Source organism: Fusarium oxysporum, chromosome 7 (genome assembly GCF_000149955.1).
Source record: "Fusarium oxysporum f. sp. lycopersici 4287 chromosome 7, whole genome shotgun sequence".
Classification (NCBI taxonomy): Eukaryota; Fungi; Ascomycota; class Sordariomycetes; order Hypocreales; family Nectriaceae; genus Fusarium; species Fusarium oxysporum.
Window position 1 is genome coordinate 3,629,555 of NC_030992.1, and position 15,126 is coordinate 3,644,680.

The following is a 15,126-nucleotide window of genomic DNA, read 5'->3' on the forward strand; positions in this document are numbered from 1 at the left end:
CAGTGATCCACTCCCTCTGCGACCCTGCTCTAGCTACTCCGTCATCAGACGATATAGGCCTGCCCTGGTACTGGCAACGCTTGCCAGGTTACTAGCCCTTGTGTTAAATACGTTTACTGACCCCAGGCCGGGAGCTAAAAGAGATCTTGTGAGGGGACGTATCCTATCATACAAAATAAAGCATTACCGCTTCTACAAACTCGCCTTCCTATCGACTGCCTTACTCGGTGCAGTAGTGGTATGTCATAATAGTATTCATCCTAATCAAGTCCTTCTCTTATGCCTTCTCTCCAAGACAGCAGCTTCGGATTGAATGCGCATTCAACACGCTCCTTTGGACTACTCACAACCGTTACGCTATTATAACTCCTGCCTGAGCTCACCCCCCCAACACGGCCCTCCAACGCCAGTCACCAGCGTCTCACTCAACTACGGAAACGGGAAAGCCTCTGGCCCGGTACCAATCAGTGAAAATTCAGACAATATATGTGGCAAGCTGCTTAGTAGCTAGTAACGCTATCGACTTACACTTCAGACGCAAAATACAATACCTAGAAGCCTAGCTCGACGCACACAAATCACACCGTTTTGGACGCCACTAAATAACCCTTTCTCTTCCTCGCCGTAGCCCGCAAGGGCTTCATCCTGTCAAATTCTTTCCATTCAGAGCCCAGCGGCCGTCCAGAGCGGTTCGCTCTGGAGGACCTCATGTATCGGAGGCACGCTGGCGGGCACCTATCGAGTGGGGGATTATACCGTGGACTACTCGGGTCAGGGCTCACAATCAGGACAGCAAAATCAACATCAGCAAGCATATGATACGTCACTTCATCAGCGTTCACGACACCAGCAGCCTCGGGCCTCTATTCACCATCCTGGAGGCCCGGCTGCTGGTATTCATGGCACTCCCGACCCGCATCACGGAAACCCTCATGTCCAGCACGCAGCAATGGCTCAACACCATCAGCATCCATCACCACAGATGGTCATGGACCCTTCTCATCTAGGACACCATCGTCTGGGGCCGCCTCAGTTTGGAGCCCCAGGACAAGTCATGGCCCCTATGTACCAGACTCTTTCGACCCCAACACCACCGAATCACCCTCAGCATTCTGTGCCTCCACCCGGCTCTAAGCGGCCACGACCCAGTGATCTTGATCTATCTGTTACAGGAATGGCTGACTTGGACCATTCGGATCTCAGTGGCATGCAACAGACACCTTTGGGAGCAGCATATGCTCACGCTGCCGCCGTGGCAGTTTCACAGCCTCAACACCAGCCTATACATCACCACCACCACCTCCCCGACTCGGAGCCACCTTCCAAGATGATGCGCCGCGACGACGGCTTAGGGGGAGCTCCAAGCGTTGTGGGACAAATTGGAATGCCGGATCCAGCACCTCGCCCCCGAGGTCCTAAACTGAAGTTCACGCCAGAAGATGACCAGCTGTTGATCGAACTGAAGGAAAACAAGAACTTGACGTGGAAGCAAATAGCAGACTTCTTTCCAGGACGATCTTCAGGGACATTACAAGTTCGATACTGTACGAAGCTCAAAGCTAAAACAACGAACTGGACCGACGAGACGGTACGTTAACCAGCAAACTAACCCTTAATCACCTCGGTGGTGTGATTGAAGAATTTTCTGACTTTCTCCCTAGGACCAAAAGCTTCGAACTGCCCTTCAGGACTACGAGAACGAGAAATGGAGAATCGTCGCCAATAAAGTTGGCACTGGCTTCACTCCTGCAGCGTGTCGAGAACGAGCTGAGCAGCTAATGGTTGAGGATCCAGCAACTTTGGCGGCTTTGTCACAGTCATTATCACCAGCTGTAGCCTCAAACGCAGAATCCGAAGAGCCCTTATATTCCCATCATCAGCTTCAATAATAAAAGAAAAATAATTATGCCAGCGGAGGGTTCATTCTATAATCGCGACGCATCAAAAACACCACATTCCCCTTTCAGAACGCTCCTTATTTCTTTACGATCATTCGACCTACGCCCAAACACATTCGCTTTTGCATTTGGCTGCTCTCAGCCAACATAATAACAATTACGACAACTTTATCAACGACCCCAAGGCCTTCTTCCTAGAGTTGTCGACTTGAGCACACCAGTTTCAGCCCAGGTAGGGCACAACGCACCCACGACTTGTTTCTTTTATCCCTGTATTAATTTCTTTTGTTCCGTGCTTACAGGCCGTTTCATTCTTCTTTCGTATTCGAGACTGGCCTTTTTTTTTGTCACGAACCCTTTTTTTAACATTAATCATACTTCACTTCCCCATTCCCCTTCTCAAAAATTGTCTTGTATTCCATTTTGTTACGTCTATGATCTCCTATGTCGCTTTACGAAAAACTATAGACCTGGGAGCCCCGGAAAAGGAGAAAGAATTATTTACATGCACTTAATATTCCCCATCCTTCAGCCAGGGGAAACCGTCCAATCGCTTGGGATATGTGGCTGATCACACTTTCTTGTCACTTATTACCCTTATCTTATAACTATATTCTACCTCTTAATCATTTATGTACGGGAGCAAAAGCAGGATCATGGGCGGAGCAGGTTTCCTTTTTTGGCGCAGCGTATTTTTCGGGTTTGTGTATGTAGAATGACGGACGAACAGGAGCATATTGTGATGTTTCTTGATACCACAAAAGAGGAAACGGAGCATGTAAGCGTAGAGCACGAAAGGCTGGGGCTGGGGTGGCTGGATTCGGATTCGGGAGACGAAGTCGAGTATAGCTATCGGGGTGCCATGATTCAGGAACACTTGGAAGACGAAGGCGCTAGATAATAGAAGACAAGATCTGCTTGATCATCATCAGAATCACGCCATGAGGCTCCTCTCTCTCAGGTCCAGAGTAGTGACGCTAGAAAGATGAGAAAATGGAGCCGGTTCACCTCGACTCCGAATGTTGTGATGCCCTATAATTGAAGCCTTGAAACAAGATATAACGCCCAAACTGCAAAGGTTCCCTCGGATCTGGCTCAGAGCACCCCCCTGTATGCTTTGTCTCACCGGAACCGGTCTCCACAGTTGAGCTAGACGAAACGAAAGTGTTTATGCTTTAAATCCCTGCCACACTCCGTGCATCTCGTCCCTGCCCATGAGATGTAGGCATGTATGTATAGGGGGCCGCTGCGATCAGTTACGATATAGGTAGGGTAAGGCGGGACCTTGCCACGTAGCTATCTGTACAAAGACAGTGCTGTACGGCACAATCGCCATGGTTGCCGACTGGCGGGGGCCAACCCTGAAGAAAGGCTGCCAGTGAGCGGATGGAGCCGATGAAACGGAGGGCAAAGGGCCCTTTGGGTGTCATGTCACCTGTGGCTTTAAGGCGGTCGAGTCCATCCCACCGGTGTCCTCGTGATGTTAATACTTTGTCGACAGGCTATATGACCAGAAGAGTACAGAAGGCCCGATCTTGGCTGTGATGGGATGAGTTGATGTTGCTTGCTGTTTGCCTGACTTTGAGAGAGAGACCCGCCTGGTTCTGATTAACTTGTTGCATTACATCGCATGGGATGCGAGTCACGGCGCTAAACGATGGCGTTTTTTGAGCTGGAGCTACGAAAAGTAACAGTTATTCAGATATGCGGGTGCGAATGCGTGCTGGCTCTGTGACGAGCTGCGTGGTGTCTCATTGTGACGTGTTGTGAGGTGAGCAGGAATGGGACAGTATGTATGCATGTGCGAGCGCGCGTCTGTAAGAGACGCGTTGAGCGGTCACACGACGCCAAGTGCAGTCTTACAGCGGGCGAGAGGAGGTAACACAAGATGTAAGTCGTGTAGCTTGCTGTGTTTGGACGATCTTCATGCTCCGGGGTTGAGGTCGTGTCGAGCCACGGCTATCGAGGTCATCTCAGAGCTGAGAGCATGAAAGAGCAGCAGCTGTGCCACGTCTCATCACAGCTAGGAAGCAGGCAAGACAACAGTACCTACATGTCGGAGAGCCGGGGAACGTAGAGGGTTACCGCCGCTGAAACATCTCTTTTGAAATCTCCGATGTGCAGTCTCTAAGCGAGGCATTATGGCTGGCTGATGTTGTTGACTTGATGTAGGTACTGCATAATATCATAAAGCAGACTGCCCGATCTGTGAAAAACTAGGCCTGAAACTGGCTTCAAGTCCCGGTTGCTACACTGACGATGCGTGATAAAACTTGGGGCACAACACCCCCTTCCAGTCTTGGTCATGGATTTGTCAACCCCCCGTCGACCGAGACTTTCTGACCCATCCCAGGGCTATAACGGTCTGAGTTTTCAGGTCACATCGGCCAGAGATGGATAGGATAGAGAGGAGAGGGAGGTTGGGTCGATGACGGCGGTGTTTGGTGATGATGCATTGCGACGCTGAACTTGGTTAAGATGCCTGCATGTTTCTTTTTCGCCCCACGAGAGAGATGGGCTTTAAAACGTTTGTTTCATCTGGTTGGCAGAGCGGTTTTCGAGAGGGTTAGCGCGAGTCGATAACCACCTGTCTTATGGCCTATATCACTGAGTCTTATAAGTTGGGTTGAGTTTAGACCCCTGGTAATCGAGACCGAGGAAGAAACAAACGCAGCCAAACAAAACGAAACGAAACACGCCACTTCCGGGAATTCCCAGTCGCCTTGTCAAATGCGACAGGACATATCCCCCAATGCGGATTTGAGCCTTGTTAATTCATTATCTCGTGCTGGCTTCTTTTGCAAGGATGCAGACGTTGGCCCGGAGCCGATCACAACCCTGGTCAGCCAAAATCTGCCAGGTGCCTATTTGGACAACACTCATGGCCCATGCTCATCCAATGTGTGGAGGGAAGTTGGATTGACCACAACTGATGGCAGGGCACGTCCCCGGATCTCCAATAGCCATGACTCTGTCATCATTTTCCTGCATCTGTCCCGGAACCGTTGAAGCAACTTCCGAGTTGATCCACATCTAGGGTTCTGCCAGCCTCCACCAGCTCGACCAAGGTGCCGTGGCCCGTAACCTCTAGTCCCGGGTCTAGGAAGGCTGCCATCTCAACTAGCCAGCCGTTGAAGTCCCTGATCTCGGTTGATCTGCCGGCACGCACGTCTTGCAGCATGGAGCTTGTGTTCTCCCCAACTTTGTGACCCACTCGATAGATCATGTCCTTCAGCTGAGGATGGGAGAATCTTTCATGCAGGCTCTTGAAGGAGAGATCGATGGTCGTCTCAGGCTCGTCTGGTAGACGTCCTTCCTGCAGTCCAATGATTTCTGCGCTGCTCTCGTGGGCCACTAGAAGTTGGAGCACTTGACTTGCTTCGCTTAGAAGCTGGTCAATGACTCGTGCAAGCACTCCATCTGATTCAGTGAATAGAGCTCCATTTTTGCACCCCAGAATAGCTGTCAAAGGGTTGATTACCGCGTTAACGACGAGCTTTTCCAATTGCAGAATCCAAAGTTCTCCCCTAGACACAGACCTAGCCTCTAGGTAAGGGGCTTCCAGTAGCTGCTTGACTAAGTAAGCTGTTTTCCCGAGCGAAATGGAGTTCGGGAGAACCGCTCCGACGACAACATCAGCTTGGGAGGCATGAAAACTTTTGAATGTTCCCTGGGATGTCACTCCATGTGTTGTGACACAAGCTAAAAAGTTGGGCTCATGGTTGCTATGATAGCGATGGGAAACGTATAAGGATCCATGAGGAGGCCACAATTTCGACATTCCGTTTTGAGCGAATAACACAGTGCTGTTTCGGTCCAGGTATCCTCGAACTCGGTCAACCTGTGGTAGGGCAGCCGAAGCCTTGGTCAAAACGATGAGGTTCTTTAACTTTTCGCCGTCGGCGACCTCTCGCACTGGGCCAAAATCTGGCTCATTCTCTGTCCACCATTCGATATCGAAGTCTTTGTTCTTCTCCAGCTTGTCCTGACGCAAGATTTCAATGCCGTCACTCTCGATCCATTGTTCCAAGAGCTCCTTTCTGTGAACAACCAATGTGATTGGGGGCCTGTCAGGCGCTTGGGCCAGTGAACTTGCGAAGAGGCGGCCTAAGTTACCTACTCCTAGGACATAGATCCGCTGGTCGGAATCACCAGAAGCAGACGAGGTTGAAGGGTCAGAACCATCGTAAGAAGCAAGGTTTGACAGGTTCCATGCAAACAGCGTAGGGGTCGGCCTTACGTCATTGCAACATACTTCCAGCCATGAGGGTCTCTGAGAATACATTCTGACTGAAGCGACTGAAGCGAGAGGCCAAATCCGGCGTGGACGGGTAGCAATCTTGAGGCGGTGAGACTGATTAAATTTGAAGAAGATAGACCGCATTTTGAACCCTAATAGATTGGAAAGTCTGACTGTATTATACGAGGACCGGTAGTGCCGGCACTTGCAGCGAGATGGACTTGTTGTCAGTCGATCATAGGCGCTAGATGTGTCGTATGTTCCCGATGGAGACGCGCTGTCATTGGGAAGCTGAAGACGGGACCCAATTGGGAGAGATTTATCAGACCGATATTGAAAACGTAGCTTCTATTGAGTTTGGATAGTGGAATAGCCCAGAAAATGGCGATTTGTTATGGTTCGACTATATGCAACTCATTGTGGATGTAGTTAAAAATAAGGAAGGTGGTGATCTGAACTCAATGCTGGGGCGGGTGGAGTTGGTCTCACAGTGTAGGTACCAAGGTCGAGGTAATTGCACTGTATTTCCAAGACAGCCCAGCAAACCAGCAACTGTAATTCAGACTCGAGATCTTTACAAAACAAATTGAACTACTTTAGTATAGTAAGTACCGACATAATGTTGCTATATAAGTTACAATAAATTACGATTCGAAGTGTCTTTCCAACACGCTTGAAGCCGTGAAGTGGTCTCAACAGCTCATGCCTAAGCTGAACTTAGACACATGAGAAGTGCCCAGCTATGGTTCAGTTGAAACATACTTCAGTGTAAATGAAGGATACAAGAAAGAAGATACAACAGTAAGCATAAACTAATAGTTGTTGCTGGTAACTCTACCTCAGGCACCTCAGTTGAGGTGCACATCGATTTCCAATTAACAGAGACCCGCTTGGTGCCTGGATTCCTGTGCGTACCAATCAGCACACGTTTCTCTCGAAATTTAGCACGCCCTGCAGCCTAGACTCGTCTTTCATCTTCACTTCCTCGACGTCATTACAGCTTATTATTTGCGTACAAAGGCGACTTCAACTTTTCGCAACTGATTGATATTATCATTCCTCACTTTTCCCTCCAGGATTCCAGCCTCAGATGAATTTTCAGATCCGCTAAGGTCTTTCAACGAAGCTAGAAGCGCGTAATCAAGTGCAACGTAATCCATACAAATTCGGTGCATTCTCATTCACGCACATTTTCAACCTCCTGTCATTACCCAGAAGTTTCAACCCATCTCAGGCTTTCGCTGAATCATGAGGATGAGGACTCATCAGTGCTAACTCACCATACCCGGCTATATTCTCATTTTGTAAAGCGCAGAACCGATTACTCGCTCTCTCCTTACCCGAGAGCACGAGAAGTGCAACTTTGTGAACTCTGCAGCCAGCACGCCCTTCACCATGGCATTTGAAGATACGGTCTCAGATAATCGAGAAGTCGACAAAGCAGCACTTCTTGATCGAATGGTTGCTGTTGCACAACAAAGCGCATCTCGAGATGATGAAGACAAAGAAGAGCAGCCGAACACCGAAGGTCTCAATGAAGAAGATGCGCTGCGCAATTTGACTGGCACCGTAAGAGATCAGAATGATCTTGAACGCGACATCACACTCCAAGCCAATGCTGCGCTCAACGAAGCTGAGGACAAGAAGGATCAAAACCGCATCGAAAAGTTGGAAGCCACCAAGCATCGGCTTCAGCTTCAACTGGACAAAGAGAAGAAACGCCTAGAGAAACTTGCTCACAGTAATGTCTACCAAACTCGGAACATCCAGAAGGAAATCGCAAAACTCGATGAAGAAATTAGACAAGTTAGCAACGACATCTCTGATTTCCAGGCACGAATAAAGAAGCGTCATGAAGAAAGCTCTGTGGATGACTCAACCAAGTCCAAATCTACCAGGCTTCCCGGTGAAAGCCACCGTGACTTTCTGATTCGAACCGGAAAGATTACACCATTTGCCAAGATTGGAGGACCACGACCTGCAGGAATTCAAGGCCAACTCGCCGATACAATTCTGGATGCAGAAGAAGAGGCAGCAGCTGAACAGCTTGGAGGAGAGCTTGAAGGGCCTGCTTCGCATCAACGACTTCGCAGACCTGGATTTGCTGACGAGCTTGATTCGGAACCTGAACCCCCTCAACCAGCCCCAGCTGTTGAGAGTGAGTTCTCGTTAAGGCCAAGGAAAAAACGTCGCGTTCAAAAGGAGCGTAGCCCGTCTGCGGATTTTGAACCCGAAGCATCCGGTTCTGAATCTCACGATGATGATGTCTGGAAGCAAGGGAACGAGGATGATCTAATTAGAGAGCAACGCCGTCAGAACAAAGCCAAGGCTAAGGCTGCCGATCAAGAGCAGATCGATCTTAGTAAGATCGATGATGGCAATGAAGCCCATTTCAAGGCCCGGTTGAACGACTGGGTGACTCGAAGAAGTCGTGCACGGAGGGCTCGGAAGCAAGCAGTCGACGTGTCTACTGATGCAGGAGAGAGCGACGATGAAGAAGAAGAATGGTTCAAACCAGCCCCTGACTTTCCCGACTACAACTTTGGCGATGATCTGAAACTGCCTGGGGATATTCACCCGTCGCTCTTTGGATACCAAAAAACAGGCGTACAATGGCTTGCCGAACTTTATAAGCAGAACGTCGGAGGCATCATTGGTGATGAGATGGGTCTGGGAAAGACTGTACAGCTTATTGCCTTCATCGCAGCTCTTCACTACAGCAAAAAGCTACGCCGTCCTGTCATTGTTGTTGCGCCTGCTACACTTCTGCGACAATGGGTGAGTGAATTTCACCGCTGGTGGCCACCACTTCGTGTGTCCATCCTGCACGCTTCTGGCAGTGGTATGATGAATCCCAAGTTCGAAGACGAGTATGATCTGGATCATTTCCAGCCCTTAGCCACCAAGTCAGAAAAGGCTGCTCAAAGAATCGTCAACGGAGTCGTCAAGAGTGGGCATGTCTTGGTAACGACGTACACTGGCCTTCAGACATATGCCGAGACTTTGCTGCCAGTTGAATGGGACTACGCAGTTTTGGATGAAGGACACAAAATTCGCAACCCAAACGCCGAAATTACTGTTACCTGCAAAGAACTCAACACGCCGAATCGTGTTATTCTCTCAGGAACACCAGTCCAGAATAACCTGACCGAACTGTGGTCGCTCTTTGATTTTATCTATCCTATGCGGTTGGGAACCCTCGTCAATTTCAGAGCACAATTCGAGATCCCAATTCGTCAAGGTGGCTATGCCAACGCATCCAATCTGCAGGTCATGACAGCAGAGAAATGCGCGGAAGCACTTAAAGAAACCATTGGAGAATATCTACTTCAGCGCCTAAAGGTCGATGTCGCCGCCGATCTCCCAGAAAAGACGGAGCAAGTGTTGTTTTGCAAATTAACTGATGGCCAACATAAGGCGTATGAGACTTTCATCAAATCGGATGAGGTCTCGGCCATCTTGAATCGAAGGCGACAATCACTTTATGGCATTGACATATTACGCAAGATCTGTAACCACCCAGATCTGCTAGACAAGACTCTGGGAAAGAAGGCAGGCTACGACTTTGGGAACCCTAAGCTATCTGCGAAACTGCAGCTCACAAAAGATCTGCTACAAAAGGTCATGATTCCCAATGGACACAAGACGCTCCTCTTCTCACAAGGTAAACAAATGTTGAACATTATCGAGAAGTGCATTAGCGAATGTGGAATCTCTTATGTGCGAATGGATGGAGAGACACCCGTCGACCAGCGCCAGCCAATGATTGATAGATTCAATGAAAGTCCGGATATTCATGTCTTCCTCATGACAACTCGCACCGGAGGTTTAGGAACTAATCTCACTGGTGCTGATCGCATCATCATCTTTGACCCTGACTGGAACCCTTCAACAGATCTCCAAGCTCGAGAAAGAGCATGGAGACTCGGTCAGAAGAAGCCGGTAAAAATCTACAGACTTATGACGGAAGGGACCATCGAAGAGAAGATATATCACCGCCAGATTTTCAAGCAGTTCATGACGAACAAAGTCCTGAAGGATCCAAAGCAGCGTAGCAGTTATGACCTGTCAGACCTCTACGATCTCTTCAGTTACAACACAGGAGAAGATGCGAGTGCCAACCGAAGCGAGCTCTTCAAGAAAGCAGAAGTTGAACTTCCTTCCGGCGATGGCGAACAGGAGCAAACGTCAGAACCAGCTCAGAATGTGGCAGGCGGAACAGACGTGGAGAGCAAAGAGCTCCGGCAGATGGGACTGGTAGCTGCTATGGAAGACTTCCGAGAAGATAAGTCTGTCCACGATGAGAAGCGCATGTTGGACGGTATCTTCGCAAAGTCAGTCAACAATGCCTACGACCACGAGGCTATTGTGAACGGGCCTCAGAAAGCACAGGCGGACATTTCTGTTCTGCAACAAGAAGCAAATATGGTAGCCCGCCAGGCTGCAGCACACCTTCGCCAAGCTGGCGCAGAGGCGCGAAGAATTCCCATAGGCACTGTTACATGGACTGGTGAGGTCGGGCAGGCTGGCCGTCCTGGGGCTAACCGTCGCCGTGGAGGACCAAGCTCAGCAGCCATCATGAGTAACTTGGCAGACCGTCAAGGTCTTGATACAGGGAGTGGGGGAAGTTCTCGTTCAGGAACTCCTGGCGCAGATAAGAATTTAAAGTCTAAAGACTTTGTGGCCATGATCAAAACATTCATCAACCGCCACAACGGTCGAGTCCCCAGCAAAATGTTGGTAGACCACTTCAACCCCTACTGCCCGGGCAAGAAGCAGAGCGACGAGTTCAAAGCAGCTTTAGATAAGGTTGCAGTATTGAACAAAACTGGAGGTGCCGGTAGAGGAATCTGGACACTCAAGCCAGGTGTAAAATAACAGGGATGAACAAGGCATGATTTGGCGAGGAGTTCAGGGATCAAGATCGCATATCGTAGACATAGCGGCTTATAAATGTATACAATTGCTTTTATCTCACTACATCATATGTCGTCAACCGTATTGCAAAGTATCACATCATGGAACAAATCTAACAAGCAGGATGATTCATAGGCCTTCTTCGGGCGAATTCATAACTGTCTACTGCGTCCTAACCCATAACCTGACCAGGCTCTGCAGTGTAGACTGGAGACCAGGCGAAAAAGCCGTTCTCCTCGTGATTCTCAACGCCACAGAGAAACCAGATAGCGAATCTCCTGTCCGATCCAAGCCACCCATGTGCGAGCAGCTTAGAGACGACGACCACGGCGACCACCCTTTCTGCGGGTAGAGTCGGAGGGAGTAGGGGTAACGTCCTCAATTCGGCCGATCTTCATGCCAGCACGGGCGAGGGCACGGAGAGCGGACTGGGCACCGGGACCGGGGGTCTTGGTACCGTTACCTGCATGTGAATTAGGATGACTGTCTGAGTGAGGGGTACTCCCAATTGAACTTACCACCAGTGGCACGGATCTTGATGTGAAGAGCGTTGATGCCAAGCTCCTTGCAGCGGGCAGCGACGTCCTGGGCAGCCAACATGGCAGCGTAGGGGGAGGACTCGTCACGATCGGCCTTGACCTTCATACCACCAGTAACACGGGTGATGGTCTCACGGCCACTGGAATCACCCAAGTTAGCCTCATTGAACCATATAACACAGCAATTTTCTTCTCCAAATTTCATGTTCCTCATTCATGGGCTGACGAACCTCAGATCGGTGACGTGGACGAAGGTATCGTTGAAGGAGGCGAAGATACGGGCAACGCCGAAGACCAGCTCGCCTGTTGAAACATTTTTGTTAGTCCATGATCTCTTCCTCAATCTGCTCGAAATTCGTCCAGGGGTGGTCGCATACCATCGCGAACGGAGGGTCCGAGGGAGATGTTCTCCTGGGGAGCGCGGGTGGTGGTCTTCTTGGGAGCCATTTTGAAGGGATGGGCGACTGCTGGTTATTTCGTCACTTGGCGATTGAGAATGAGGATCTCCAAATATTATTTGGATGCGTCGCACCAAAAATTCGGTGGACGAGCTGCGGGGGCGGTGGAGCGTGGCAGAATTGGCAGTTCTTGCTAAACCCTACAGGGACCCACCGGAAATTTCGGCTGAAAATTTCTCTTAGCAAAAAGGCTGGCGTTCCCTTCCTTCAACCCACGCTTCTGACCAACAACCACTAACCGACCTCTCCAACAGCCGTCGCCGACAAAATGGGTGCTACGTATGTGATTCCTCCCTGAGGACGTGGTCGATATGGGCAGATGCCTTGGTTCTCGAGATTTCTTTTGCTTTGCGGATTGCCGTGGTCCTCTCGCTGGAAAGTCGCGGTCTCTGAATTGAGTCGTTGACCGCCAGCTCGATCTTTCTTGAGCTTCTCCCTCAATTGTCCCTAGGCTTGGAACACAGTTTGGGCATTGAGAGATGTTGCTTGGGGTGTTGGAGATGAAGATAAAGTACTCTTCTTTCCCAAAATCATTATCGTCGAATTGCACGCGGTCGCTGAAATACGCACCACAGACCAATTCATCGAATATCTTTCTTGAACTCTATGTTTGAGGCGTTGTCGGATGAGCGGTCAAGGAAATCACCTCGATCCTCGTATCATGGTCTTCCAGCTCACCGATTAAAAACATCTTTCGAGTTAGCCAAGCAGAGAATGCTGCATTGCAACAGTTCTCGCACCGGCGCTCTGTTCCATACCACGTCCTGTGGTATCGTGGACTGCGAGCTAATCTGATTCTATAGCGTTCCTACCAACGACCAGATCCTGGTCCCCGAGACCCTTCTCAAGAAGCGCAAGTCTCAGGAGAAGGCCCGCGCTGAGCGCACCGACGCCATTGAGAAGAAGAAGGCTGTAAGTACTATCCTCTTTTTACTCTGGCACTATGATGGAAAACATACATTCATCAACTAGACTCCGGTCGATGCTGTTGATAGTTAACCTTCTTTCGGGTCTGACATTGCCTGACTGATTCCAATCATTTCTTCAACCACTTGCAAGACATGGACTGACCAGTTTGAAATAGGCCAACAAGGAGAAGCGTCAGGTCATCTTCAAGCGTGCTGAGAAGTACGTCCAGGAGTACCGTGATGCTGAGCGTGAGAAGATCCGTCTTCACCGCGTCGCCAAGGCCGAGGACTCTGCTTTCGTCCCTGCCGAGGCTAAGCTGATCTTCGTCGTCCGCATCAAGGGTATCAACAAGATGCCCCCCAAGCCCCGCAAGATCCTCCAGCTCCTCCGTCTCCTCCAGATCAACAACGGTGTCTTCGTCAAGGTCACCAAGGCCATCACTGAGATGCTCAAGGTCGTCGAGCCCTGGATCGCCTACGGTTACCCCAACCTGAAGACCGTCAAGGAGCTCGTCTACAAGCGTGGTTACGGAAAGGTCAACAAGCAGCGTGTTGCCCTCACCGACAACGCCATCGTTGAGGAGAACCTCGGCAAGTACGGCATTGTCTGTGTTGAGGATCTCATCCACGAGATCTACACTGTCGGCCCCAACTTCAAGCAGGCCTCCAACTTCCTCTGGCCCTTCAAGCTTTCCAACCCCACTGGTGGCTTCCGCCCCCGCAAGTTCAAGCACTTCATCGAGGGTGGTGACCTTGGTAACCGCGAGGAGGCTATCAACGCTCTCGTCCGCCAGATGAACTAAGCGTTGGTTTTCTAAAAAATGGCTTTTAAGGGATCGGTCGTTAGGACCTAACGGATTCAAAAAAGATTTGCATTTGACTGCTCGGCGTTCTTTATCATGACAGGGGATATGGCAATTGATACCGTGATTAATGACACCCGAGTTTTCAAATTATTCTATCAGTGATATCCTGTGATGTGAAGCAATTGTGAAAAGTTTTCTCACGTGCCGTCTGCATTCTCGCCATACATGGGAGGGGTATTAATAATGCCAATTATACATGTGGAGAACCACTTTTAAATCTATGGATCTTGAATCTTCAGGTCTCTCAAGGTTGAGTATTCTACATCTTGATATCAAAGCTTGTGCCACAACCACAGCTGCTGGTAGCAAGTGGGTTATCAATGATCTTGAACTGCGAGCCGATCAACTCCATTGTAAAGTCGACTTTGCTGCCCTTGAGGAGATCGAGAGATGGCTCATCGAGAATGATCTTAGGGCCCTCTTCCGAGGTTGTGGCCGGATCAGCGTCATCGGGAATGTACTGGAAAATCGTATCGTCCTCGTTCACGATGGATGACCACTCGGCGGCGTCCTTGGCTGGTAAAGTAACAAGGCTCATGAGATATTGGAAGCCATGGCAACCACCACTCTCGACTTGGATCCTTAGGGCGAGATTCGGATTGCCATCCTTTTCCATGATCTTGTTGAGACGCTTTGAGAGTCAGCAGTGCCTCCATGGGATCTTTCCTTCTTGCAATTACCTTGGCAGCTCGTTCAGTAATTTCCAGCATCATCTCATTGCCATCCTCATCTTGTTGGGGATTCAATATAGCCCGTGTCTTCTGTCTGATAGCAGTAGTCGAGAATTGCCTCGTAGCTGTTTCCCTTGACTTAACGTCCCACGACCGTCTAGGATGAGCATATGTTCTGGATTGCGCAATGGTGATATGAGGGGTTCGTAGTCGAGATGAGGGAGTGCATCGTGGAATAAGGAACTCGAGAGGCGTTGAGGTCTGGGGCGTCGTTGTGTAGCTTCGTCGTGCAAGTTGAATAAAAGAAGTGGCGGTCGATTGCGCATTAGCGCAGTGGATTCGAGCCATTATGAAAGCAACAGTTTGAAGGAATTGAGGTTGTAAAGATGATGTTGGAGGGAAGTGGAATTACGTAGCGCATCTATGCTGAGAAATCCATGTCACAGGCCGATTCCGCTTGCCTCCCGGACCTCGAAATTCTTCTACGGCCCGGAGACCGAGAGAACCTGGAGGGCAAGGTCCGGCTCAACGACGGATAAGTCTCTTTTACCGCCGTTGTATTCCGAGGCTCACCAATGCAGATATCTTTATATGACAACATTATGATAAGAATACATTAATCCCTTGAA

General features: G+C 49.7%; 7 protein-coding genes across 8 annotated transcripts; 4 read left to right on the forward strand and 3 right to left on the reverse strand.

Annotated features, from left to right (window-relative positions):
* Positions 1-949: 949 nt before the first annotated feature.
* FOXG_10566 (uncharacterized protein) lies at positions 950-1,889 on the forward strand (the record flags this gene model as incomplete). The annotated part of the gene is made up of 2 exons (XM_018389993.1): positions 950-1,588; positions 1,662-1,889. The coding sequence occupies 2 exons, from the start codon at positions 950-952 to the stop codon at positions 1,887-1,889; spliced, it is 867 nt and encodes a 288-aa protein (XP_018248365.1).
* Positions 1,890-2,296: 407 nt separating this feature from the next.
* FOXG_10568 (2-dehydropantoate 2-reductase) lies at positions 2,297-6,562 on the reverse strand. The gene is made up of 2 exons (XM_018389995.1): positions 3,497-6,562; positions 2,297-3,437 (listed from the first exon to the last, which is right to left on the reverse strand). The coding sequence occupies exon 1, from the start codon at positions 6,280-6,282 to the stop codon at positions 4,876-4,878; it is 1,407 nt and encodes a 468-aa protein (XP_018248366.1). The 5' UTR covers positions 6,283-6,562; the 3' UTR covers positions 2,297-3,437; positions 3,497-4,875.
* Positions 2,614-2,799, forward strand: FOXG_10567 (uncharacterized protein; the record flags this gene model as incomplete). The annotated part of the gene is made up of 1 exon (XM_018389994.1): positions 2,614-2,799. One exon carries the CDS (start codon positions 2,614-2,616, stop codon positions 2,797-2,799), a length of 186 nt encoding a protein of 61 aa, XP_018248367.1.
* Positions 6,563-7,110: 548 nt separating the features above from the next.
* FOXG_10569 (DNA excision repair protein ERCC-6) lies at positions 7,111-11,139 on the forward strand. The gene has a single exon (XM_018389996.1). The coding sequence runs from the start codon at positions 7,534-7,536 to the stop codon at positions 11,014-11,016; it is 3,483 nt and encodes a 1,160-aa protein (XP_018248368.1). The 5' UTR covers positions 7,111-7,533; the 3' UTR covers positions 11,017-11,139.
* Positions 7,128-12,115, reverse strand: FOXG_10570 (40S ribosomal protein S14; the record flags this gene model as incomplete). Of its 2 annotated transcripts, XM_018389997.1 has the most annotated exons (4): positions 11,972-12,115; positions 11,825-11,897; positions 11,574-11,734; positions 7,128-11,518 (listed from the first exon to the last, which is right to left on the reverse strand). In XM_018389997.1, the coding sequence occupies exons 1-4, from the start codon at positions 12,039-12,041 to the stop codon at positions 11,367-11,369; spliced, it is 456 nt and encodes a 151-aa protein (XP_018248369.1). In that variant the 5' UTR covers positions 12,042-12,115. The 2 variants fall into 2 exon arrangements, with proteins under 2 accessions (XP_018248369.1, XP_018248370.1); XM_018389998.1 differs by having other exon boundaries at positions 11,367-11,518; positions 11,574-11,897.
* Positions 12,116-12,187: 72 nt separating this feature from the next.
* On the forward strand, positions 12,188-15,052 carry FOXG_10571 (60S ribosomal protein L7). Its single transcript, XM_018389999.1, has 3 exons — positions 12,188-12,331; positions 12,856-12,964; positions 13,137-15,052. The coding sequence occupies exons 1-3, from the start codon at positions 12,321-12,323 to the stop codon at positions 13,761-13,763; spliced, it is 747 nt and encodes a 248-aa protein (XP_018248371.1). The 5' UTR covers positions 12,188-12,320; the 3' UTR covers positions 13,764-15,052.
* On the reverse strand, positions 13,890-14,983 carry FOXG_10572 (uncharacterized protein). The gene is made up of 2 exons (XM_018390000.1): positions 14,507-14,983; positions 13,890-14,457 (listed from the first exon to the last, which is right to left on the reverse strand). Exons 1-2 carry the CDS (start codon positions 14,843-14,845, stop codon positions 14,086-14,088), a joined length of 711 nt encoding a protein of 236 aa, XP_018248372.1. The 5' UTR covers positions 14,846-14,983; the 3' UTR covers positions 13,890-14,085.
* Positions 15,053-15,126: the final 74 nt, after the last annotated feature.

What these genes read in the sequence shown, in the direction of transcription:
- FOXG_10568 (XM_018389995.1), bottom strand. Translation starts at nt 6,282, where the DNA reads ATGCGGTCTATCTTCTTCAAATTTAATCAGTCTCACCGCCTCAAGATT.
- FOXG_10569 (XM_018389996.1), top strand. Translation starts at nt 7,534, where the DNA reads ATGGCATTTGAAGATACGGTCTCAGATAATCGAGAAGTCGACAAAGCA.
- FOXG_10571 (XM_018389999.1), top strand. An exon ending in CCATTGAGAAGAAGAAGGCT is followed by an intron (nt 12,965 to 13,136) that starts GTAAGTACTATC and finishes AGTTTGAAATAG; the next exon opens with GCCAACAAGGAGAAGCGTCA.
- FOXG_10572 (XM_018390000.1), bottom strand. Translation starts at nt 14,845, where the DNA reads ATGGCTCGAATCCACTGCGCTAATGCGCAATCGACCGCCACTTCTTTT. An exon ending in TTACTGAACGAGCTGCCAAG is followed by an intron (nt 14,458 to 14,506) that starts GTAATTGCAAGA and finishes TGACTCTCAAAG; the next exon opens with CGTCTCAACAAGATCATGGA.